At 37.4% G+C, this 27,496-nt stretch overlaps 3 protein-coding genes across 4 annotated transcripts in view; 1 reads left to right on the top strand and 2 right to left on the bottom strand.

Annotated features, from left to right (window-relative positions):
* The window catches only part of LOC143746091 (uncharacterized), a 606,033-nt gene that overhangs the window by 465,594 nt on the left and 112,943 nt on the right, over positions 1–27,496 (bottom strand). The window lies entirely within an intron of this gene.
* Positions 668–12,624, bottom strand: LOC143746071 (uncharacterized). Its single transcript, XM_077237791.1, has 10 exons — positions 12,563–12,624; positions 12,364–12,457; positions 8,822–9,136; positions 8,427–8,735; positions 5,465–5,590; positions 4,840–5,151; positions 4,335–4,637; positions 3,904–4,215; positions 3,393–3,704; positions 668–1,394 (listed from the first exon to the last, which is right to left on the bottom strand). The coding sequence occupies exons 1-10, from the start codon at positions 12,611–12,613 to the stop codon at positions 1,288–1,290; spliced, it is 2,241 nt and encodes a 746-aa protein (XP_077093906.1). The 5' UTR covers positions 12,614–12,624; the 3' UTR covers positions 668–1,287.
* On the top strand, positions 15,098–19,673 carry LOC143746115 (uncharacterized). Of its 2 annotated transcripts, none has more exons than XM_077237880.1 (4): positions 15,098–15,312; positions 15,463–15,789; positions 17,510–17,818; positions 18,167–19,673. In XM_077237880.1, exons 1-4 carry the CDS (start codon positions 15,246–15,248, stop codon positions 18,274–18,276), a joined length of 813 nt encoding a protein of 270 aa, XP_077093995.1. In that variant the 5' UTR covers positions 15,098–15,245; the 3' UTR covers positions 18,277–19,673. The 2 variants fall into 2 exon arrangements, with proteins under 2 accessions (XP_077093995.1, XP_077093994.1); XM_077237879.1 differs by having other exon boundaries at positions 15,445–15,789.

Raw genomic sequence — 27,496 nt, 5'->3', positions numbered from 1 at the left:
TATTCAGAGATTTAATATCTTCTGTGGCTGAAGTCAGTTGTAGTTTTTGTGTTTCGCTTTTTTATCTTCTTGTTGTTCCTCTGTCCTTCAGTGATTCTGCTTGTTAACATCAGGTGTGCATCACTAATACTCAATCATCAGTTGATTAATCACTGAATTATATCATTAACTTTAACACTACCTCAGTGTTACTCCAACACTCTGTAGTGTGGACACACAAGTGCTCATTTAAAACTGAAGATTTTGCAGTGGGGTTGAAAGGGTTAAATGTGTAAAATAAAAAGAACAGAGTGAAGCGTATTTTAACAGTAATCACCTGTAAATTTACGGCATAAAACTGTAGAAAAACAGCAATATACTGGCAACCCAGCTGCCAGTAGATTACTGTAAAATCAAGGAAAAACAGTTAATCACTTTAAAATGTTAGTCAGATGTATTAAACAAAAGAAGTTAATTTCACTGAAATATTAGTGAAAGTTCATAGAAAAAAGTTATGCAAAGTCAATAACTGATAAGGAGAGTAAATATTAAACTGAAGTGTTTTATGTGTTTTGCACAGGATGATATTGAGAGATCTGTTAGTTTAATGAATGAGTTTGGTGGGTCACCATTGTGCTCGAGAGTCGAGCCTCTGCTTCAGTCAAACATGAGCAGAGAAACACTGATGTTATGCTGCCGGTTGCTTTATTTAAAAGCAGTAACTGTGTAGTTACTGATGCAGTGACAATCTCCTTGCTAAGTACTTTAACACATACACGTATGCTATTGTTCTCTATAGGAACTGCAAAGCCTTTAGTTAAAATCATGTTTTTAATTCATTCACTATTACATATTAGGTGTTTGCAGTTTTATATAAAGAGATATTCATTTTCAGTGGACTCTAATGAAGGAATTTTATGGTACTATCAGTATAAATGCTAGTTTTTGAACTCGAGCGGTTTAAAGCAATCGGTATCCCAAATGATATGAGTTACCTTCCATGGTATTGTTACGGTAACATACTGTAAAAAGGAGAGCTGTAAATTAACGGTAAAGGGCTGTAAATTAACAGTACATTGCTGGCAACCACAGCTGCCAGTAGATTACTGTAATTTTACAGGGCAATTTTTTATAGTGTAGCAAAAGTGGATTCGGACGCCCTAAATGCACTTGCGCCCTGCGCTTTAGACCATGAGCTTAGATTGTTAAAATAGGGATTAAGTGTCTGTTTGTGGGGTGGAAGTTAGTGGTTTATACAATAAAAAAATAGTTTTTTGGTTCATTTTAAATGGGAATGAGATTAATCTGTCAAACACTACAGCTGCTGTTCATTGGAAGCAAGGCTATTCCCTCTGAGTTTTCTCTCTGATGGGATTCCTCAGCATCTTCTCTGTTGATATCTGTCCCTCTGTTCCCTGTAAGAAAACAGAAAGAATCACAGATGGTGAAAAGACAGTAATGACTATTCATGTTGCAACAGCATACACAGCAAAATCCCCAGTGTTAAATCAACACTGCTCGGAGCAAATATTGTCCCACTCTACAGAGTGTAAAAATAACCCTGAAGCAGTGTTAAAGTTAATTAGATAATTAAGTGATTAATTAAGTGTTGATTGAGCATTAGTGATGCACACCTGCTGTTAACAAGCAGAATCACTGAAGGAAAGAGAAACACAAGAACTACAACTGACTTTAAGTCACAGCCTTAGATTGAATCAACTGAAGATACAAATAAGACATTACATCTCTGAAGATCTCAGCAGAGGAGGATTAAACAAATCCACAAACAGCATTACCAGCTTCACTTATTACTAACCAGACTGACTTTATTTCTGTCAGACGTCTACAGAGGTTCTTATTGAGAATTAACAGAGGTTTAGATGTCGATGTTTTAGTCACCATTTAAAAATTACCATCATGGTGAACAGTATTGCCTTTAGTTGGGCAATTTGATTCTTATTATATTATTATGTGATTTCATGGTCCTTGTAACAGTGTTTACCAAAACACACAAAGGTTGCAAAGAAAGCCAGAAACAAAGATGGTCAGGTGATAGGCCTGTAATAGTTTTCAACATCATAAAGTACAAAAATTCACAAATTTGATCATGTAATGATAATGGTTATTTGGTAATAATAACATTGATTTCTTTCTACAGATCAGTCATCAAGCTGATTTAATTTTTTTTTTTTAATTATTGGGAAAGTAATCTTTGGACAAACACACAGACATCAAGAATCCCCATATGAATCTCAACAATGGTGACATCCTTTATGCCGCAAAGCATTCTGGGAGGCACCATAGTATAAAACTCATGGCTCCCAGCATGCATTGCAGCATGAAGCATGTCACCATTGTTGAGAATCATACACTGATTATTGATGTCTTTTGTTTCAAAAATAATAATGATTTTCAAAAAAAATCAGCAATGTATATAAAATATTTTAATTCAGGGTGTCTGCTCTGTGTCAAAAAAAGTGAGAGTTATTGATAACAAATGACAACTTTTGTCAGGGATAAGATTAGTGAATCATTCAAATTTATAATAATGAAAACTATAACACCTGAACGTCTAAAATTTTTGGCAACCTTTGTAACACATTATATACTTTGGTAAACATTATAACAAAGACCAAAATTGCACAGTCAAACTGCCCAACTAAAGGAAATACTGATCACCATAATGGGGACCAACAATTTCAAAACATCGACGTCTAAACCTTTGTCCAAAGACATATAACAGAAATAAAGTCAGTCTGTTTAGTAATAAGTGAAGCTGGTAATGCTGTTTGTGGAGTTGTTTAATCCTCCTGCTGAGATCTTCACAGATGTAATGTCTTCTTTTTATCTTCAGTTGATTTAATCTAAGGCTGTGACTTAAAGTCAGTTGTAGTTCTTGTGTTTCTATTTCCTTCAGTGATTCTGTTTGTTAACAGCAGGTGTGCATCACTAATGCTCAATCAACACTTAATTAATCACTTAAGTATCTAATTAACTTTAACACTGCTTCAGTGTTATTTTAACACTCTGTAGAGTGGGACCATATTTGCTCCGAGCATTGTTGATTTAACACTGGGGATTTTGCTGTGTAGAGTGTGTTACTGTTTCTATACAATACACTGCCATACAGAGTGTAAATGTCATCAAAGACACATTTTAGCCAAATATAAGGCTTTTTAATAAAGGGTGCTTATATATGTTTGCATTTTAATACTGGGGCATGGATGTAGGACTTTTTACTTTAAACTGAATTATTTTTATTTGATAATTTTTACTAAACATTTTAACTAAGGCATTTATTACTTGCGCATTTTATATTTAACTACTAGAAAGCTGTGTGCCTTTTATAGCATCTGCACAGAGATCTGACCTAAATAAGATCATTATAATAATCAATAACTTGTGCTACTCACCACGAACAGTAACTTTGAACCGCTTGTATTTGGTCTCTCTGCTGCTAATGATCTTGAGTTTATAAAGTCCACAGTCAGTGTTTGTGATGTTTGTGATGGTGAGAGATCCAGTCTGACGGTCCAGCTCCAGTCTGTCCCTGAATCTGCCATTAACACCATCATATGTTGACATTTTATTGTTCTCCATATCAGCTTTAGCTATAAGATTGTCTTCGGGGCCAAACATCCAGAGTATCAGAGCATCTCTCTGTAGTTCAGGAACATCAGTTTTTAGTTCGGCACAATCTCCCTCCATCACTCGCACTTTGATTTCTTCATGTCAGAGAACCATATAGAAGAGAAATGTGCTCATAAGATCAGTGAAACACATTTAGATAACCATTCGAGGGTTAGTTCATTTCAGAGCATCTATACATTTAGTAGATCTAGTCTAGGCTAGATCTAGTAGATCTAAAAGTTTTGTTGATCTAAAAATAAATTATTGTTGTGTTAAAAGTCATGAGAGACTCACCGTCTGCAACAATCACGAATCTCTTGCATCTGTTCCCTGTGTGGCTGCTGATCTGGAGTTTATAAACATCAGAATGAGTGATGCTGATGTTCCAAATGGTCAGAGATCCGGTCTGATGATCCAGCTGAAGCCTGTCTCTGAATCTCACATCATTACCACGGTAAACTGAGATCTTACTGGTGGCTCTGTTGATTTCAGCAATGCAGGTGTCATTATCTCCATGTGTCCACAGGATCTTACTGTCTTCCTCTAGTTCAGGAATATCAGTATTTAGAGTGACAGATTCTCCCGCTGTCACTTTCAGTGTATCCACTTCATGTCACGCCAAAACATGCAACAGAAAAATATTGTCATAAGAGCATGCGGGTTCACTGAATGCTGAATATAAGGGGTATTAACATCATCATTTCATTAAAACTCAGGCTACTCACACCATACTGTAACTCTAAACTTCTTAAACCAGACATTATTTATTTGTAGGTGATACACTCCAGAGTCTGTGCTTTTGGTGTTTTTGATCGTGAGAGATCCAGTCTGATCATTCATCTGCAGTCTGTCTCCGAATCTCCCGTCATCTACATCATTATATGAGAGCCGATAGGTGTCTCTATCTCTTTTAGCTATAATGGTGTCTTCAGACCCAAACCTCCAGAGCACCTGATCATCCCTCTGTAGTTCACTAACACCAGTGTTTAGAGTGACGTTTTCTCCCTCTGAGAATCGTAGTGAGTCCACTGCATGAGCACCCCAAACATGAAGAAAAGTGATCATGAGAACAAATAAGGGTGAGGTGTATTATGGGGGCCTCTTAGAGTTAAACATCTTGTTTCTCCTAGAAATCACATTAGTAAAAATGAGCTGCGAACACAGTATCCTGACTTTAAAAATAAATCTAACACACCTTCAGTGATGGGCCTAAAAGATTTAGCTACTTACCATAGAGAATAACCCTGAATCTTTTGGATTTGTTGTCTCTGGTGCTGATGAGCTTCAGCTGATAATCTCCTGACTGTGTGATTTTGACGTCTCTGATGGTGAGATCTCCAGTCTCACTGTTCAGCTGCAGTCGGTCTCTGAATCTCTCATCATCACCAGGTAAAGTCTCATTGGTCTTTACAGAAATTTGAGCAATGATAGTGCCTTGAGGTCCAAACATCCAGAGTATTTTATCATATCTCTGTTGTTCAGTTATGCCAGTGTGTAGAGTGACAGAATTTCCCTCTGTCACTTCTTTTGTCTTCATTTCATCTGTTCATTGCACCCAGAGAATAAACATGTTGTTTCTAATAAATTACATTGATATAACTGCCAGTAAAATCAGTAAACAGACACAAATTTAAGTTTACTTGACTAATAAACCTCATGTGGTTTGCTGCTCTAAATTTCAGAACTTCAAGAAAATCATAAAGTTTGTAGTTTAATAGCTTGTAATTGCCTAGTTTTAGTCTCTAAATAGAGCACCGGTAACAGTTTCTTACTCTTATGGTGCTAAATGATCTCATTGAAACCTTTTTAAGTACTGAAGTAGATCACATAGGAAACTTGACTCTGTAATACTTACGCTTTAGTTTCGAGTACTTGCGGCGATAGTAACACACACCAGCGGTTACTGCAGACACAACTAGCAGCGCACAGACAAAAATCAGTGCGGCTAAAGCTCCTGAAGACAGACCTGGCTCAGGAACCGCTAGAGAGAGACAGTTATAAGTGTAAATGTGTCCAGAAAGTCTGACTGTACATGAAAACTATGCATTAGATAAGTAAGGGATAATCCATGGCTACACAACAAAATCCCCAGTGTAAATTATATAAACTCTGAGCACAAGCAGAATCACTGAAGGAGAAAACCGGAATGTTTAAGTCACTATTATGATGATCGGTGTTTTTTTTAGTTGGGCTCTTGACCCTCATTAACTTTAGAGTTTGTTTGGCTGCTGTACATGAGTTAGAACAGCCAGATAAACAAATAGAAAAGGTGATCTGATGGTGTTGGTTGTGAACCCAATTTCTGAGTTATAACAGCCAGATGAACAAATTGAAAAGGTGATCTGGTTTACTTTATTAGTTATAGCAGTACAGTCCTCGTACAACATAATGTTTTTAACGTTTACTTTGGCTACGTTCACACTGCAGGCTGAAACGACCCAATTCCAATTTTTTTGCCCCTATGCGACCTGTATCTGATCTTTTCATGACAGTCTGAACGACACGGATCCAATCTTTTCAAATGCGACCCAGGCCACTTGGGTATGTGGTCCAAATCCGATACGTATCCGATCTTTTGAAATGTGACTTCAATCTGAACGGCCAGGTCACATGTATCCGACCTGCACGTCATTGATATGCGACAAACGTCATAATTCTGCGTTGAAGTAGACGGGAATGAGAAGATAAACAACAACTATGGCGGACGATGCTGAGACCAGTCAATGGAAGGGAAGCGAGGTTTCTGATTTAATTAATATTTGGGGGGACAGCTCTATTCAGGCCATGTTTAGCTACTTCCGCAAACAACAAGTGAAGTCGTTGACTGTTGAGTACTCTTCTGCGCATGCAGGTCACTTCTGGGTCATTTCACGTTCACGTTCACACAGGAGATCACAAAAGGTCCCATTTAATTCGAAATGTGAACGGCCTTGCAAAAAAATCGGATTTTTGAACGAGGTCTTAGGCCTTGTCCACACGGACACGGGTATTTTTATAACCGGTGTTTTTCCTACAGCGTTTTAAAAAAAAATCCCGTCCACACATGCTCGGTCTCCGTCTACATGAAAACGCAAAAACACGCAATCAAGTGCGGTCAAGAGCATGCCACGCCAGCAGGCGGCGATATAAACCTTAACCGTAAAGCCACGTTGGCCAATCAGAAGCGCAAATCTGACGTCAAACACAGCGGATAACGGCGCACACTCTGACGTCGCAAGGCAAAAACCCCGGTTTCACTGTCTACACGACAACACTGTAACCGGCGTTTCTGAAAATCCTCACCCTGGCAGGGGTTTTCAAAAATGTTCGGTTTCAGTGCGTTTTCGTGTGGACGAACGGCCGAACCGCGTAAAAAAAGTCACGGTTATAAAAATACCAGTGTCCGTGTGGACAGGGCCTTAAACAGTCTGTTTTTCTCCTTCAGTGATTCTACTTGTTAGAATCAGGTGTCTTCAATAATGGTCAATCATCACTCAATTATTCACTTAATTATCTCATTAACTTTAACACTGCTTCAGTGTTCATTTAACAATCTGCTCAGAGTTTATATAATTCACACTCTCAGTGTTAATTTAACACTGGAGATTGTGCTGTGTAGTTTTGGATTAAATGTTTTTAATGTAGGATGTGGAAGCAAAGAACCGCTAGACCTTGAGCTAAAACTGCAGGGTTTCATCATGACAGTCAAAGTTGATTATTTTCTTTTATAATGCATTAATCGTTAGCATGACGCTGATTCAAATATGATTAGTTATTGTAAGCAGCCAAGTCCTTTACTTAAAGCAGCTGAGGGCTGATGGATGGTGCTTGTTAATGGACGCGCACGCTCGGGTTGTTATTCACTGCAATGTCCACACACAAGTTAATTAGCTTACATTGTAGATTTATTTTACCGTGACTGGTCTTCATTTATAGTAAGCAAGAGTCCAACAAACAGTCAATAAATCAACAGTTCCAAGTTCTTCACCGGTACAGATTTCCTACTGCACAGCATGGTATAGCATAACTTAGCATGGCATAGCGTAGCGGTCAAAAAACTGTGTGCACCTTCCCTCCAGCAACACCTATCACCTGAAGGAATGTTCCTACCTATATTCAGTAACCAATTACCCAAAGAGAGACCCCTACTGGACACACACTTACATAAGGTTTACATAAAGACAAAATGGCTCTTACAGTTATTATTTTGGTGGTCGTACAGATTTCTTGTTTTTTTCCTCCCTGTAAATATAATCTGTATTACAGCAGTTTGATGTGAAACAACCAATCACTGACTACTCAGCAACAATAGCCGTCATTTAACCGTCATGTGAACTATAGACCCGATAGAACAGCTATGATACACAACTTATGATATCTTGTAGATATCATAGCTTGTAGATATCATGTGTCATTTCATGACATGGTCAATCTGTAGACTCGACTTAGCTATTAAACGGCTATTAGACGTCTTTTAAATTCAAATTTGCTTGCTGGTTAGTGACACAATTACACTAGATTATAGTATTTTACTGTTTATGACAGTGATGAATTGATATTATTTATTTACTTCATATTTTCCCAGCTGCAAGTCATTACAATTGTGAAGATTAAATGCCTAAAAGTTTAACATTGTTTTGCAAATCCTGACAACAATTTCAAGGTATTTCCCACACAAAAATGTATATAAATATATACATGTTTTTTTATGTTATAAAAAATTTTTTCACACATGTTCTATAATAATATTACCATAGAATTTGAACAAATCATTGTTAGTATTAATAACAAAGCATACAAAATTGCAAAGAAGGATCATTAAAATGTGCTCTACTCACCAACAAAAACGTTGAATCTCTTGTAGAAGGTCTCTTTAGTGTTGGTGATCTGTAGTTCATAAACTCCTGTATCTGTGGTTCTGGTGTTTATGATGGTCAGAGATCCAGTCTTATCATCCAGTCTGAATCTCAAATCATCACTGCATGAGATCTTATGGATCGTAATGTTGATTTCAGCAATGAAAGAGTCTGGACTCAACGGTCCAAACGTCCACAGAATCACATCATATCTCTGTATTTCATTAACACCAGTATGTAGAGTGACGGATTCTCCCTCTTTACTGTTTGTTATCCCAGCAAAAAACACATCTGGAGAACAAACAGGACTAGTTTTTAAGATTTCAAAGCTTGATCACTGTAATTGTTCAATAAATGCTGAGACTTGCTGTACTCACCGTGGACGGTCACACTGAAGGTCTGGAATGAGGTCTCAGTGCTGATGATCTTTAACTGATAATCTCCAGAGTGTTTGGTCCTGATGTCACTGATGCTGAGAGATCCAGTCTGATTGTCCAGCTGAAGTCTGTCTTCAAATCTCCCATCATCCACATCATAAACCGAAGACGTCTGACTTTTTCCGTTGAGTTTAGCGATAATATCGTTTTTAGCTCCATACATCCACATCATCAGATCAACCTTGTGTATTTCAGTGAGGTTTGTGTGTAAAGTAAGAGAATCTCCCTCCAAGACGGACACTCTCTTTGCTTCACCTGCGAACAAGAGCAGTTCCTCAAAGATTCATCATCATCAGGAAGCAGATCCCACAGTTATTCTTTAAATGCAACTATGCAAATTATTACATGGCAAAAGTCACATTTCAAATATAGAATGTTTTTTATTGCATGAAACACCAAGAAAAAAATCTCATAAGATCAGGTGAGTGTGTAGAAAAAAGAAAAAACAAATTCTTACTATTGAGTTTTCTACATTTAAAGTCCCACTGAAGTGCCTTGAAACGCGCAGCTGTGTTTGATGCGTTGGCGTAATTTCCACTGAAACAGGAAGCTAAGGCGGGTCATATTGAATGGCTCCTCCCCCTTTTCAAATAGCCAATAGCTTTTAGTTTACCTCACAGACTGCAAGTGATTGACAGCACAGAGGAAATGAATGCAAGTGCTGATGATACGTTGGATTCAATCCTCTCTGCCAATAAGTCTATCAGACCGTATCAGTTTGAGCCAAGTAACGGGGCGGGGCGGGGCGGGACGGGACGGGACGCTCCAGATTCTACAGAGCATTTGATTACATTTTGATTTCAGAGGGCCTTTAATTAAAGGTATAGCGGAGGAGTTTCTTTTTCCGGGTGGGTAGCCTATGCTATTGGTCCACCTAAGTGTCAATCTTAAGTGTCTTGTGTCATTACGTTGTGTCATTACGTAAGGTCTTGTGTCATTACGTAAGTGGGAAGCACAGGTTGTGCTTCCCACTGATGCCGCAGTCGCGAAGATTCTACTAGACGGGTAAAGTTTGTCATGCTATTTGGAGAAATCCATTTAAAATCACTGCTAGTAAAAGTTAATTTAAGCTATGATTAGCGATGCTAGCCCTGGCACAAGTCATGCACCGCGTAGACAAGGTAAACATCTCACTTTGTCTAAAGTAGCCTTATGACCAAATGGTAAATGGTATCACGCTGAAATATTCTAAAAACTTGTGTGTTCATTTTCGATAATTACAATGTGTTCACCATAGTATTTATTACACAAATGCAACAAGCTACTTCTCCATTGCATCATGTCTTGAGTCCTCGCCTTAATAGGCGTTCCCTCTCGGGAGCAAATAGAGTGTTGCGCATGTGCATTTTTAAAAAAATTGGAGAGGGCGGGTCTTCTCTAAAATTCGGAAAGATCCTCCGCTATACCTTTAATTAAATGTATTTTGTCTTACAGCACTGGCAGATTTATTTACTTATTAAGATACAGTCTGTGAAAACAAGTTTAATACCTTATGAAGATTTACATTTCAAAGATATTTTTTACTGTAAAACAAGGCAAGCTAATTTTCATTTTGCAGTGTTAGGCCTATGTGTAATTTAACATTTTAAGCAGACTGGGAATGCACTAGCACACACACTTAGTCTTTGTAAGCTCATTAATGAATATTATATTTCTCATGTTCACTTGCGGTGTCTAGATGAGAGAAAGGAAAGATTCTTGTGGGATTTGCATGTTCCAAAACGGGGATACAGTTGGTTTGATGTTCACTATTTGCAAAATTAGGAAACGTCTATAAAGTTACATTTATGTTTCTAATGCTTCAATAGCATTTAAAGATAATGACTTACAGTGATAAGTGTTCATGATGTCAGGAATGATGCACACATTTTAGATTTCTGATATTTAATAAAGTAAACAGTCAAATCATATGTAAAAATTGCCATGTATTTCACTACCGTATGGGATCATACCCAAAATATACAACAATTTAACGCTCAATAGCATTTGTAGAGAATGTCTTACAGTGATAACACCAACTGTAAAATGTTCATCTAGGTGTCAGGTATATGTCATATGTTTGTCATAGTTGTGAGCGACGCACACACTAACACGGGGTTAATTGTAACACACATGGTTTAAAACTTTACACACATGCCAGCATGACAAAACTTAGTGTATTTACTAGGTACCATATCAACACTATATACACAGAAAGAATTGTTCCAAAATAAATAAAAAAATCTTTTGAAGATATCATTGAACATTTATTTAACAAAAGTACATTTCTTACTGAAATTAATTTTTCATTTATCATTATTAATATTTTATTTTATATCTGTTATTTAACAGTTGAGAATCAGCAGAAGACACTCGCCGGGTTTAAATCACAGTTGCTCGGCGGGGCATGTTGTCACACAATGTTACAATGAGCCGCTATTTAATTCTATTCTATTCTATTCTATTATGTTCTATTCTAGTCTATTCTATTGAGAAACCATGATAAAAATGTGAATAAAGTTTTTATTAAAACGGGCTGGTAGAAGCAGGAAAGGATGCAGGATATTAATTGCAGCAGTTCTTATTTGAATAAACTTGAATACTCGCAAACTGGAACAAAATAAACATGAACGGCACAACCAAACATACAGCAACAAGGAACAGTCTGAAACACAGGGCTATCAAACTATACACAGAACAGATCAGGGAAAGACACAGCTGGGACAAAGGAACTCATAAGGACTAATTAACAAGTGACCGGGATTAAAATAAATGAAACACAGGTGCAAACAAAACAAACACTAAACGTGACAGCTGTATTTTTGTCTTGTTTGTTGTCAAATTCAATTATTAAAAAATGCCATTATTTATCTGAAAAAGTTGATAATTGTATTTTATTGACAGAATATATATATAGCTATATTTTTTTTATTAGATCAGATAACATTTTAATCTGTCATTTGGTCACGTTATAATGTACTCCACCTATGGGGCAGGGGCATGTTGTCACATTTCACTTCAATTCTTTCAGAGTAAATCAAGAAAAAAGTATACACTGTATTAATGAAAAACACCACATAATTGTACTAGACGTGTGAATTTATAGTGGGAAATAATACATACTCTGAACCCTAAGTAAATTTACACAAACTGAGAAATGCACATTTGATTTGACAGTTAAAATTTAAATACCTAAAATATAAAAGGTGTGCATCATAACTGACACCCACATAAACACTTTAAAGTTGTTTTTATGACTGTAAGAATTCTTTCCAAATGCTACTGAAGTTAGAGACGTGTATGCCAAAATCGTAACTTTATAGACGCTCCCTAAATGTGCGAATACCGGAAGTCAAACGGAAAGCAAAGTTTATGCCAGTTAGTCTCTAAAAGCGGTTGTCTGTGTTCATTAATGTGGTTTACAGCTTCACAGAATACACAGCCTGGGAGTTCCTATGGGACAATACAGTGAAACCATTTGTTTAAGATAATGCACCACTCACCGTACAAAAATACCAGGATCCCCGAGAGAAAAACAATGTTCTTGATTTGTCTGTAGAGTTCCGTGATCCCGGCTTTAATAAACATGATCTTGCGCTGGAGGAATCGTGGATATAAAACCGAACAACAGACCTTTACTAACTATTCTTCATTATTGCATAGAACTTAAAGAGGAATCCGTCGTGCAGAACATAAAAAAACGAAAGTAGATGTCCTAGTTTTAATGACGGATCTTCTTTTGTTCACACCCATCCATCACAATAGTATTTTCCGGGTTTTTACCGGATAAACTTTAGCTTTTACCCTTTTCTTATCCGCGCCGCTTCGCTAAAGGTAGGAGTCTAGTCTATTGTAATGCGCCGCAAGTGTAGTGTAAATAAGGGTTAAAGTATCCAGCTCTCTCATAACGACTCTACTGCGTTTCACATATAAATGCGAAGTACTTTCGGTTTGGAATTTCCACTCAAAAAGACTGGAACAGATCATTGCAAACCATAAAGTTGCACTACAAATACTCCTTATCCGTTAGTTTGACTAAAGCTGTACATTTTCCTCCATGTTCTATTGCAAGATAATATTGATATTTTAATGGTAGGCTATAACAAGAATATCTGTGGAAGAGGAATATCTTTACCTCTTTGAATATTTCCCCACACATTTTTCCAACTTTCGGATGATTATCCAGTGTTCCCATTTCATTGAAATATTGACATCATTAACAGGTTCATTACTATATCGAGTTATCATATAAATGTTCATTTAAGTTTAAGTTCATTTAAACACATTCTCCTGCCAAAGTCTCCTGTAACCCTGTAGATACAAATGTGGACCTACACAATTTTAATTTCATTTTACAGTGCACACTTTTTTCCTTATTGAAATTTAATAGAAATTTAGTAACACACACACACAAATTAAAATGTTAATTAAAACTACATGAAAAATAATTTTCACTCATGGCATTCATTTTTATAAATATGGCATTTCATTTCTGAGTAATCAAATAAAGTCCAAGTGTCATATGAGAAAGAGAAACAATATAAATAAATATATATATAAATATATATATATATATATATATATATATATATATATATATATATATATATATGTAATAGAGAAAAAATATATACATATAAATATAAATTTATGTTGCTGTTCTGAACTGCATTGTGTGTGTGTGTGTGTGTGTGTGTGTGTGTGTGTGTGTGTGTGTGTGTGTGTGTGTGTGTGTGTGTGTGTGTGTGTGTGTGTGTGTGTGTGTGTGTGTGTGAGTGTGTGTGTGTGTGTGTGTGTGTGTGTGTGTGTGTGTGTGTGTGTTGCTAAATTGCTATTAAATTGAATTAAGAAAAAAATTGTAAATTGTACAAATTAGTAAAATTAAATTAAATTTGTGTAGGTCCATATTTTTTTTTTTTATCAGATTTCATCTTTAAAGGATGTATATATATATATATATATATATATATATATATATATATATATATATATATTAGTAAATAGCCTATATCAACATAGACAGATAGATAGATAGATGGCTAGTTTCTCTGCCAATACTCCTCACACAATCCTCACTCAGAACAACTAAAGATCTCGTACACCACTGATACAGAAGACGCATCAGTCAGATGATCAGAGGAAACACACAACGCTTACCAGAGGTGTTAGTTTTGAACAGGAAGATGTGTAGTGTTCAAGCGGCAACCTCCCAGTCTCTCTCGAAACCAACACCGAAGTGAGTTAAACTGCAGTTCATCGACTGGCCACTGGAGGCTGGATGCTAAAGTGAGTCAAATCTGTATCTCCCTCATGTTAAAATGCAGCAGAAAAAAAACTACTTAATGGCAGAAAAAAAATGTGTTTACAGCCCTGATACAAAAAGTGTTTTTTTTCTATATAGCTTATTTTTCCCTTCATGACGACTGTGAGGGGGGTGAACTCATCCGTTTAAATTATATTAAGCCTTACAGTTAATAATTAAGGGCGTGGCCACTTGAGTGACATGTGGATTGCAGCTGATGTCATTACTAGCCGCTATACCTTCGCCATTCATGATTCCGTTGTTTTTTTTGAGTTTTCAGATTTAAAAAAGTCTATAGATAAAGAGGCTACACTCGTTCTGCGGTACCGTTGCTCTCACGGAACAGATAGACTATATATGCTTTTTTAACTTTTTACTGTTAAATAAAGAATACCGTCCAAGTACCGTGCTTTCTCCATCCATGCAATAAATGCACATCCTTGAATGAGTGCAGATTTCTAGCGTAATATCTTCTTAAAGTAACTTCTTTGGTAATATCTATGGTTTAACCCATTTGAAAGGCGGCCAAAATCTGAATTTAAAATGGACTGAATAAAGCCCTCTACGAACTTGACGTGCGATGCCGCGCTGACTGACATGTATGCGCATGAATCACTCACACACACACACACACACACAGGCTCAGAGCAATATTGTAAGTTACTGCATGATAAAAAATTTTTAGCATTTTTTCTAGCAGAATAATAATGCATCACGATACACAGTCTCACTTTTAGTTATGTCTTTTAATATTTTGAAGGGGCAAAAGCATGAACTTTAACTATTGGCTTTACTTCTTCAAGTCAGCTGTCACTTTAACGCGAGGCCTTTAGCATATAGCATTAGCTCCTTAGCCTGAGCTAACTCGATCACGGTGTCATATTTCTCACAGAAGACGAGTGTTAAGAGAGTGAAACACACACTGACACGCCTGTTCAAACTACAGTACAGTACAGTACGCCTGCACACAGTTACTCTACACAACCTTTACTACCAAACCAGGAACTGCACCTCTGCAAGTTTAGAGACTGGCTTTCTCAGAGAGATGTGCACGTAACCTCAAAGAGTTGCTTTTTCAGGCTTATGATCTCGCTAAAGAAAATGTCTCACACGTTTGTTTTTTTCTGTCTGGGTTTGTGGGGCTTGGTTGGTAAGTTATGTTTTTTTAGTTTACATTTTTAATATGACAGCATCTAAAATGATGAACTAAAATTTTTACGAAAAAAATACAAAGTGAAAACTATGAAATGATCATATAATGACTAAAATAACTACCCATCAGTGCCTGTATGTTCTCGAGGTGTTGAGACGGATGAAATGAAGTCAACAGAAGTGATGGAGGGGGATTCGGTCACTCTTCACACTGATGTTACTCAAATACACACGGATGATCTGATTCTGTGGACATTTGGACCTAAAGGCACACACATAGCTAAAATCAACAGAGCACATGATGAGATCTTTCATGATAGTGTTGATGGGAGATTCAGAGACAGACTTCAGCTGGACAATCAGACCGGATCGCTCACCATCACAAACACCAGCACACAACACTCTGGACCGTACACAGTAGAAATCGTCACTGGAAATAAGGTCTCGGGCAAGACTTTCAGCATAACCGTCTATGGTAAGCAGAGCATTACACTGTAATCTGTCCTGTTCTTTTCACATTCTCATTTTAAATGAGTGCAATCAACACCCGCAATGGTGTTTTAAGATTGTTTATATGTTTGAGATGGGGTAAGATGAGCCACTCACTGTATCTAGTAGAGGTCTGATGGGACTTTTTCAGTTCTGGAATCATGCCATTTTTTCACAAACGGATTTTTCTCTACGTTCTGCAAAAATGTGGGGTATTTTGCATCTTTTGAAAAACCTACTTTTGCGAACTAGCCCTAGGTTTTTGGATTATCTGGAGTCTGACTATCAATAATGATTTTTAAAAAGTTGAATTGTCAGTTCCCGGTCACTAAGGGCTGCCAAAACGTTAAAAGTGGGAGGAGTCACTTTTACTAAAATGGCTATAACTTGCTAAAAACAATTGTCCATTGTTTTTAGGCTATAATGACTAAAATGGCTGTAACTCGAGAATTGAATGAGATATTTTCACCAAACTCAGCGCACCTAAGAGCTCCTTGTGTGGTCACCTTGAAAATGACGTGGCGACTGGTCACTTGGTCGTGCTATAACTATAGCGCTATAGGGTTAGGATAACCCTAACTAACCCTAACCCTGTTAACTCCCATGGTAAATTTCCTGTATTGGCTGTATTGGTCTTTAATATCTATGATTGAGATGGTTCAGCTTACCTCAAGGGCATCCAAGATGAAGGTGTCTTTGTTTCCGCAGTAGTTTCAATTTTGATATTTTTAGGTCAAACCGTTCTTGTCTGTCAGTCATATAATGCAGGTCTATGGTCACCACATGATTTAATGACTCGTAAATGTAAGTACACATTGATGGCCTGAGACACGAAACGAGCAGTTTGTGTGAGAAAACAAACAGTATTTATATCGTTTTTACCTCTTGTAACCACAGCCACGTCAAAGTGATCTGAGGGCGCGTGCGCTTCGGTCTGCGCAAGAACGGTTTGACCTAAAAATATCAAAATTGAAAATACTGCGGAAACAAAGACACCTTCATCTTGGATGCCCTTGAGGTAAGCTAAAACATACCAAAAATTTATTTCAAAGTGAACTATCCCTTTAAACGCATAAACTCAAAAATTTTTATTAATGTTTAATATTTTTTTATTATGTTTATAATCTTCGCTTTATAAATGACTATGTTTAATCCAGATGACTCACCTAATGCTTTTACATGGGTTAACTTAACTCTAATGTGCTGCAAGTCGAACCACCAGCACTTTTCTGTTTTCACTTTTTTGCAAAGTCATAATTTAGTTTCACATTCTGTCTTATTTCTCCTTTCCAGATTACAAGTCATCTGAAAACAGGCTCATCTTACCCCGCTCTCCTCTCCTTTCAGATGCCTTTCATTTATTTTTAATGTTATGATAAAAAATTCCTTTCTCAGCTTTTTATGAAGGTTTTTCAAAAATATGAATCTATTCTAAATGCTGAGGAGTGAAGAGTAGGAGCCTCGTTTATAAAATGTTTCATGGAAACCGTCCTATGTTTGATCTTACGATCATTTCTCAAATGTGCGCTTGTGTGACGAACATATGCACAAAAATGTGAGTTTGCCTCTCTTCCAGAAGTGACATAAAATGATCCTGAAATGCAGCTGAATGCTTTCAGATCTCAGATCTTACTAATAATGCTTTACTTGAGAAGGGCAGGTGGTGAGGATTACTTATAAGCACTTTACTCTCTCACATTTCCCAGCTTCTCTGTCCATTCCTGTCATCACCAGCTACTGTCCATCGAATCCTCCATCATCTGACACAGCATCCAGCTCCAGGTGTGTGTTGCTGTGTTCAGTGATGAATGTGACCCAGATTACTCTCTCCTGGTACAGAGGAACCGGTTTACTCTCCTCCATCAGCATCCCTGAGCTCAACACCACCATCTCCTTACATCTGGAGGTGGAGTATGAGGATAACAACACCTACAGCTGTGTGCTGAACAATCCCATCAGACACCAGGCTCGACATCTCAACGTTTCTGATTTCTGTCACACAACCTCTTGTATTAGTAAGTATAAAAGAGTGTTTGTTTCCTTCTCAGAGTGTATATTGGTCCATGGACACAATTGAAGTCAGATCCCAATAAAACACAGATTATTAGGTTTAATAATTCCAATTATTTTCGCACAATTCTTTTTATTAAGGAAGAAGTCACTGACAGAAAGTCAAATGATTAAGTTCCCTTTTTTTATTCTGTTTTTTCAATGGCCGGTACTGAATAAGAACCGATTCTCAGTTACCAACCCTGACACACTTTTGTCCATCTTTTTTTGTGAACTTGTAAAACAGGGTACTAACTACTAATGTCTGTTTAAAAAAAAGAAAGAAGAATAAAACGTTTGTCCTCTCTTCTTAGACTATGCCCACGGTTTTACTGAAGCTGTGCTCCGATTGGTCCTCTCTGTCCTGGTGGGTGTGGCTACGGTTGCTGTACTGATTTATGACATCAGATCCAGAAGAGTGTGACGGAACAGGACAGCAAATACATTACAAAAGGTCCTATGATAAGTTTTGTTACTCTTGTTACAGTTTTCCCTCTCCTGCTCTTTATCATGTTTTGTCATGTTTCTTAGGTAATATCTATGGTTTAACCTTTTTAATCGGCCAAAATATGAATTTAAAATGGACTGAATAAAGCTCTCTATGACCTTGACGTGTGATGCCGTGCTGACTGACATGTATGCGCATGAATCACTCACACACACACAAACACACACACAAACACACACACACACACACACACACACACACACACACACACACACACACACACACACACACACACACTCACACTCACACACACACACGCTCATAGCAATATTGTAAGTTACGATACACATAGTCTCACTTTTAGTTACTTCTTTTAATTATTATAGTATTTCGAAGGCCAAAAACATGAACTTTAACTATTGGCTTGGCTTTACTTCTTTAAGTCAGCTGTCACTTTAGCGTGAGGCCTTTAGCATATAGCATTAGCTCCTTAGCCTGAGATTGTAGTCATTACTGTATATTATTGCATTCATGTTTATTAAAATATAGACAAAAAGTGTAGATTGTGCAGTTCAGTGGTAAGAAATTAATCTAATGTTTGCTCTGTTGAGTTATAGTTCAATTGAATGTATTTCAAAATGTATAATGTCTGTCACTACATGTAAGTATTATTAAAAAATCTATTGTGTTGCAGTCATTATAAGTGATTACTTAACCCTTTCACACGTAAGTTTAAAATATTCTAACTGACCCCCCAGCGTGAGTTTTTCAAGGCGACCGTTATTTAGAACTTGTCACTTTAATGTTTCCATGGTGACGCGTCATTGCTTGTCACGTGACACAGCGCAACCACAACACAGCGCTGTATGAATGATGATCTGCTTTTATGTCATTTTCCCTTTTTTATTAAAAATATTCACAAATGTATTAGCTATAGCATGAAACACTGATATTCCGATTGTCGAATATGTGCAAGTGGATGTGTTTTGTTGTTTAAACACCTTTATAACGATCGCGTTAGTTGAGCTGTATGCGCGATGGGCAGCGCCATGTTAGTTTGTTTCACAGTTCAGAGGATGGGATCTGTTGGATTTACAACACGTCAATTCCTCCACTTCTCACGAAATACATGAAAGTAAGTGGCCGGTGAACTGGGAGAAGAATAGAGTCAAATGTAAAGCTACTTACATAATGTGTATCTGATATGAATAAAATGTGTCGTCTTATTATAATGTAATGTATTATAATGTTATTATTGCCGCTTCCATAGACATCAGTGTGTATTTTACAAACTCAAAATCATTGTTTTGCTAGTACTTGTGTGTATTTAAATATCTGAAACCTAAAATAAACATTATGTGGTTGAAAACACTGAATAGTTGTGATATATGACAGCACTGAGTGCGTCCTTCTCTGGCTCAGCGCCAGCAAACGCGTGAAAGCACATTTGAATTTAGCAGTTGATCACGTGATGCACTGACCGTTCTAATCACACCGGTGTGATCGTACGCTCCAGGGACCAGCCAAGACTGATCACACCGGTGTGATCGTACGTGTGAAAGGGTTAAGGGATGGTTGAGCATTAGTGATGAACACCTGCTGTTAACAAGCAGAAGACATTAAATCTCTGAAGATCTCAGCAGAGGAGGATTAAATTCACTGTTGCCAACTCATTTCCTTGGGTAGTTGCTTTAGGGAGTTTATTGCTAAAAGTTTAGATTTAGATTAAAAATGGCGTACCCCAGTTTTGGCCTTCGGTCGTATGTACACTCTAAGTAAAGATCCTACGCACAGTTTTATAAACGAGACCCCGTCATTCACAGTGAACTCTTGCATACAGAGTGACTGTGACAGAAAATCATAAGTGTGTCATTTTAATGAGTGGCTTTTATTGCTTGATTGAGCAAAGTTTCAAAAGTTGCTATAGAATACATTTTAAAAGTAGTTAAATGTGTTGCTTGAAAAACAAGTTACTTAGGTATTCGGAAAAGTTGCTAAATCTAGCAAATCTGAGTGAAATTAAATCTAAATCGAAAGCCAACTCCCTAACGTGTATGAAATTCATTTTTGATTTCATAAATAACTATGTGTTTGAATACTGCATATATATATATACCCATCCAGATCCACCCCAGCGAAGGGCTGTGTGTCACTGCTGAGAAAACATAAGACTGTTTTGAAAGAAACGTGTAGCTTTGTTTAGTCGACACATGTTTCTTTCAGGATGTGGTTTGACAATGAGACATGCATATGAGCACGAGTTCACTCAATGCAGAGACCAGTAATGATGATACCCCTTCTCTGAACACTCAAGAAAAGCTACAAAAGCTGTCACTGGGATGGTCCCTTTTCATAAGGTACACATTAGGTACCAGTATGTACAGGTACCAGTATGCACCCTTTAGGTACAGAGATGTGCCTTTTGAAAAGGAACTGCCCCGGACCAGTTTCTCTAATTTCTTTCTGAGAGTTTACCTGTAGTTAAACCACTCTTCAAAAGTTAAGGAAGTATTTTAGTAAAGACAATTATGTGAGCAGGAAAGTTTCAAAGCTGTGAGTGTGTATTTGTGAGTATTTGATCAAATGTAGGCTTATAATGCTTTTGTGAACGGCGACTCAGATTAGTTTTGATCTTATAGTGCTTCAGCAGTTTTTCAGAAAACACTCCTCCTCTGTGAAAATTACTCTGGCATTCAAAAGTCATGTTTCTGCTTTCTGTCATATTAGAGAAGTGCAATCCTTTGAAAACAAAAGGAAAGCAGAAATCAGGTCAGTTGTTTCTGTGGACTGTGAGAGAACAGAAGCCAAAAAACACTTATTCCACCAAACCAATCTGGCTCTCTCTGAGACAACTAATGAAACACCTTTCGATGATCATAAACCAGCTGAGACTTCTCATGTGAATCCACAGATATTCTCACATCAACAGCTGCTGGTTCTCAACAATCATATCTAATCATGTTCTTGGAAATGGCTTTGGGAAAATGTGTTTTCTGGGAATAATAATACTATATATAATTGAATGTAACAGAAGTGATATAATTGAATGTAATATATATACACTCACCTAAAGGATTATTAGGAACACCATACTAATACTGTGTTTTTAACCCCCTTTAGCCTTCAGAACTGCCTTAATTCTATTGATAGGATAGCATCTTGCAGTTGATGGAGATTTGTGGGATGCACATCCAGGGCACGAAGCTCCCGTTCCACCACATCCCAAAGATGCTCTATTGAGTTGAGATCTGGTGACTGTGGGGGCCATTTTAGTAGAGTGAACTCATTGTCATGTTCAAGAAACCAATTTGAAATGATTCGAGCTTTGTGACATGGTGCATTATCCTGCTGGAAGTAGCCATCAGAGGATGGGTACATGGTGGCCATAAAGGGATGGACGTGGTTAGAAACAATGCTGAGGTAGGCCGTGGCATTTAAACGATGCCCAATTGGCACTAAGGGGCCTAAAGTGTGCCAAGAAAACATCCCCCACACCATTACACCATCACCACCAGCCTGCACAGTGGTCACAAGGCATGATGGATCCATGTTCACATTCTGTTTACGCCAAATTCTGACTCTACCATCTGAATGTCTCAACAGAAATCGAGACTCATCAGACCAGGCAACATTTTTCCAGTCTTCAACTGTCCAATTTTGGTGAGCTCTTGCAAATTGTAGCCTCTTTTTCCTATTTGTAGTGGAGATGAGTGGTACCCGGTGGGGTCTTCTGCTGTTGTAGCCCATCCGCCTCAAGGTTGTGCGTGTTGTGGCTTCACAAATGCTTTGCTGCATACCTCGGTTGGAACAAGTGGTTATTTCAGTTAAAGTTGCTCTTCTATCAGCTTGAATCAGTCGGCCCATTCTCCTCTGACCTCTAGCATCAACAAGGCATTTTCGCCCACAGGACTGCCGCATACTGGATGTTTTTCCCTTTTCACACCATTCTTTGTAAACCCTAGAAATGGTTGTGCGTGAGAATCCCAGTAACTGAGTAGATTGTGAAATACTCAGACCGGCCCGTCTGGCACCAACAACCATGCCACGCTCAAAATTGCTTAAATCACCTTTCTTTCCCATTCTGACATTCAGTTTGGAGTTCAGGAGATTGTCTTGACCAGGACCACACCCCTAAATGCATTGAAGCAACTGCCATGTGATTGGTTGATTAGATAATTGCATTAATGAGAAATTGAACAGGTGTTCCTAATAATCCTTTAGGTGAGTGTATATATATATATATATATATATATATATATTACAAGTTCTTATAATAACTTCTTTCCACACACAGTTAGTAGCATCACCTGTCACTTTCATTATCATTGCCACATGTCATTATAATGTACAGTAAGTGATGGGTGATGCTGCATGTGGAAGGAAGATCTTACAAAGTCAGATTTGTGTTAGTTTGCACTCAGTCAACAGATCCGACTACATTATCACACACACTTGAGCATAATCATTATAATAATATTCATAATTTTTTGACTTTATGTCATTTCAGTATTTAAGCTGTGAACTGTCCACCAGCTTGGCTCATGAGTTTGTCTATGTTTGTATACAGATTTACAGTAAGTGAAGTGAGATGTTTAAATGGTGTAACATTTAATTTACAACTATATTTTTTATATATTTTATTTTTTATTGTATTTATTTAATATTCTAGAAATAAAAGCTGTAAAAGTTTTGAAATATGTTAATATTTGTTTTACATTTTAGAAACAGGGGAAATGTGTGATTCTGGTTTTTATTGTATTCCACTACACAGACACACAGAAGCTCCCAGTGTGTTTTAAGAGAAAAATAAACGTGCTCCACTCAGTTCACTGTGAAAGTGAAAGCGTTTGAGGTACACACATATAAGAATGTGGTTTATTCTGATGGGTGGACAAACAGTTTCTGCATATCTATTATTTCATGTATCTGCTGTGTGTGAAGACTTTATTTTCCTGTCCTACTTATGTGAACTTGATACATTCTAACTTCACAGATAGCAAGCAACCATCGAAACAATGTTAAATCAATCTTAATGTTTCAATGTTAACTGCACTGAATCATCATCACATTCACACTCGCAATTCATTTTGAAAATACTTAAATTTCATCTGTGGTGGCAAAAATCCTGTCAAACATCATCACTGCGTAAGAGACACTCAGAGTCAAATTAATAAAAAGAGAAATATTTATTCTTGCAAGAATAGGTTCAGTCTAGTACACAGAAGTTACGCTGTGCAAGAGAGTGACACACAACAGGAAGATATGAGACGGCCTTTATACTCTTTTCAAGGTTCCTCCTCACCCATGTTCAGTAAGGCTTGCGTTAACACAGACTTTTAGTTTTAATTGTAAGGTGAGGTAAAAGGGGCGGAGGCAGTGGACAAAATCACTGTGAGGCATCGGAGGGGGGACTCAAAATGTTTAAAATGTTTTTTTGTTGTTGCACCGTTTGCATTTGTATTATTTCTTAAACAATTATTTTAAGAATATATCATTATATTATTTACAATACACATATTTTAATGATATTTTAGGGGGGGTACAACCCTCAGATAGGGGGGTTCCTGACCCCCCCGACCCGCGATTTCCGCCTATGGCTACAACTGTCCTAGGCAAGATTTGAGCTGCCCCTTCCACTGCCTCACGGTGTTCATGATATTAGGGTGACCCCGATCGAGTTTTCCATAGTTAATAAACACGGTTCCCTTAATCTCAGTTACATAAAATTGTCACTTTTTTCTACATTATCTATCCACACACACACACACACACACACACACACACACACACACACATACACACACACACACACACACACACACACACACACACACACACACACACACACACACACACACAAAAAAAAACTGGACTTAACCCTCTAAACACAATGATGTCCAAAAGACGTCTTTTCAACGTCTTTGTCACAAAAGTCGGACGTTGAAAAGACATCTTTTGGACATCATTGTGTTTAGTGGGAGGTTAAACTGAAACTTTGTGAAAACCCCTGAGCGTTTCCATGCAGCTTTAATGAGCTACAATTAATGTTTTGACGATGATAATGATAAAGAGAATTGATTTGGCTATTGTAATTGAATCCGCCACTGTATTTGCCAGTTTAGGGTACTATGTTGTCCGGATTGTGTGTATATTGTGTCACTAACCTCTGGAATGGGTGTTTTATCACCACAGATGGGTTAAGTGAAACTACAAACTTTACAGAAGCTCTGTCAATCTGATGAAAAGATGATGTAGAACATGGAACGAGCTTGGGACGAGATTGGATGTCCAGCTCTGTCTAGTAATTATGACTACTTTTGTCAATTATGATGTTGATTTGAGTTCTGAAATACTCTCTGGATTAGACTAATTATGTAAATTGGAATTGTGAAGTTGAAGATTGCCGTCCATTATGGGTTAAAACCCTTGTCTAAATTCAACTAAGGGTGTAAATGTAAATAGTCAACTATGTGTGATCAGAATGATAATGTAAAAATAGTAGATTTGACAGCATAGAAAAAGTGACACATATGTCATTATCAAATTATCGCATTTATGAAAGGCTAGTGGGTGAACAAAGAAGGACCTGTAGAAACAACACTGGATAACTGTGAGATTGAGAATGTGTTGTTTGTAGATGGCTCTGCCTTCAGAGAGAAAACAACAGGCCTGAATTGCGTAGGATAGGCGGTGACAACTGAATCTGCAGTTTCAGGGACGTTGTCCTCAAATAACTCTTTATCAAGCAGCTGAGCTTGTGGCTTTAACTGAAGCCAGGGAAATGTATGACGATGTACACAGACTCTCATTATTAGTTTTGACTACATAATCTTGGGGCGATGTTCAATGTTTGAACATTTTTTAATTCAGATGGTCGACCTATTCCTCATGCTGAGTTCGTATCAAATTTGCTGGATGCTATTTTGTTGCCTGATCGAATTTCCATTTATTAATGTGCAGCGCATACCAACAAAACATTTGTTGTTTCTGTAGGAAATGCCAGAGCAGGGCTTGATTCAATTGTTACAAAGGTATGTAAAAAAAAAGAAAAAAGTTCAGAGGTCTGATCTTTGGGGTCAATATGACCCCACATTGAATGGGAAAGGCAAAAAAAATTTTTTTCTTATTTTTCAGTTGTCAAAAAAACAAAACAAATCCTGAATAAATCTGAAAATCCATATCACAATGAAGGTCTGGTACTGGAGCAGAAATACAATGTGGCACACGCACACACACACGTTTTTGTGGTATAGAAGGTCACACAAGTTTGGTGGTGGTATATGGGGACTCACCTTTCCCAAAGCCCTACAGTGATGATATAACTATCAAAAAATTTTTTTGGATCTGCAGATCACAAATCTGACTTAAAATATTCTATACACATAACAGAATGGAAAATATGACAATAGGATATTTTGGTGGTACACAAGGACATTCCCGCCCCCTCCTAAAATGTTCCCACCTATGACATAATTGGGATTTCTGGGCCCCACCCTGATTATGAGGACACTCATTTTACAATACACATAATATGTAATTTCAGTGGATTACAGGGACCTATGTGTTTTACTGGCACATGCCCACACACACACAAACCTGACAACATGGTGTATTACCAAGACTAATGTGATTTCAGAGTACAGGATCTCCAATACAATACACAACTGCACAATCCAACATTATGCGTTATACGATACGTCCGCGATATTAATGCGATATGGCTCAGCTTGTCAGTTAACTACGGCTCTTTGTAGTAAATGCCGCTCCATCTGAAAGCAGGTGACGGTGATTTACTACTAATCAAGGAACCGGCTTTACTGACGAGATGCGCATAACAATATTGTGCGATATATCGCCCAGCCCTATGTGATACTTTTAAAATGGACATTATACTAACATTTACATCTCAGGCCAATCCACATCAGTGCAGCAACAGGTCCCACACATTCAGCACATCGGTCCATGCTTGATATTGCTGAAGGGACCACGTCATGCTTACAGACCTGTGAAGAAAAACAATTGTGAATGTGAAATAGTAGAAAGGGAATATTCTAAAACACGCATGTAAAACTACATTATGAGCAACATTGTTCATTAATCGTTTCATTTTTTTGGGTGAAAGGGAAGCTGTGGTCATTTCATTAAAAAAAGACCACTTGGAATCATTAAACAACATTTCCATTACATTGCTTAGATTGTATTGGTTGATATGCTGTAACACAAATCCTTATTTAGACATTGTCTAATATTACTGAAAAGAGCTTATAAAAAAAAGGCTGCATGCTCTTCACTTTGAAACAGGGAGTGCAATAGACTATTTACTTAGTGCCCATATCAAATTCTGAAAGATTGAATTAAGCCATATCGTGCTTTCGACTTAAGTTCATTTGACAGATTATTTGCCTAAGCAATGGCACAGAACACAATGTCAAATACATTATGTTATTATTAAAAGTGTAAAAATAGTTCATTCGGTTCCAACTGGGGCAGGACAGATTAGACTGTGGTGGGCCAACAGAGTAAAGGCAATTAATGGGAAACACTGTGTAAATAATTTGACTAAAACATGTAAATACCTCCTTGACTCCTTCACTAGGTGCACAAACGCTCTGCTCCTAATTTAACAAGTACTCTTTGACAGGTGGCATCTGAAAACAATGAAAAAAGAGGGCTAATTTGGTGAAGATACACTACAACAAACTAGTATTTTCTAAAATGATGCAATGGTCTTTTAATTACCATCTCAACATCCTTCTCAACATAGTCTTGACCTTCCAATGATAATCTGTCCTTCTCAGGAGTCACCTGGAAGTAAAGAAAAGAAAAAAGCTACTAAACAATATTACAGACAGGATTCAGAGATTATCCAAAAAAAGCAGTGTCACAAGCTAAATTTCCATCCACTTGTCAATCGAATTATCTGAAGTTCGGTAAAAAAACCTCATACGAATAAAGCTGGTGAAAGTGTGTTTCCATCCAACGGCTTTAAAGCGAATAAAAACCTGTGCGTAATGACGTCACATGCTGTTTTGCGTTCAAATTGGAATATCGAATTGATTTGAGACATTTTAAGGTGTTTCTATTCATTTTCCAAACATTTGCAAACAAAGTTTTGCTAGACAAAATGGATCGTGCCATCTACCAACAAATGATCAATATTGCACAAGTTGTAATAGTGCTTATGTGCCAGCTGATA

Source organism: Siphateles boraxobius, unplaced genomic scaffold (genome assembly GCF_051911475.1).
Source record: "Siphateles boraxobius isolate OS27281-9 unplaced genomic scaffold, OSU_SipBor_1 21, whole genome shotgun sequence".
NCBI classification, from domain to species: Eukaryota; Metazoa; Chordata; class Actinopteri; order Cypriniformes; family Leuciscidae; genus Siphateles; species Siphateles boraxobius.
The sequence above is the reverse complement of the archived record's forward strand: the minus strand, read 5'-3'. Positions and strand labels throughout refer to the sequence as shown.

Bases quoted from the DNA above. Each gene is read 5' to 3' on its own strand.
- LOC143746115 (XM_077237879.1), top strand. From the start codon at position 15,246: ATGATCTCGCTAAAGAAAATGTCTCACACGTTTGTTTTTTTCTGTCTG. The intron at 15,313-15,444 runs GTAAGTTATGTT...ACTACCCATCAG, and splicing joins GGGTTTGTGGGGCTTGGTTG to TGCCTGTATGTTCTCGAGGT. The intron at 15,790-17,509 runs GTAAGCAGAGCA...CACATTTCCCAG, and splicing joins TTTCAGCATAACCGTCTATG to CTTCTCTGTCCATTCCTGTC.
- LOC143746071 (XM_077237791.1), bottom strand. From the start codon at position 12,613: ATGGGTGTGAACAAAAGAAGATCCGTCATTAAAACTAGGACATCTACT. The intron at 4,216-4,334 runs GTGAGTAGCCTG...CGTGACATGAAG, and splicing joins GTTTAGAGTTACAGTATGGT to TGGATACACTGAAAGTGACA. The intron at 1,395-3,392 runs GTGAGTAGCACA...GTTTTCTTACAG, and splicing joins GTTCAAAGTTACTGTTCGTG to GGAACAGAGGGACAGATATC.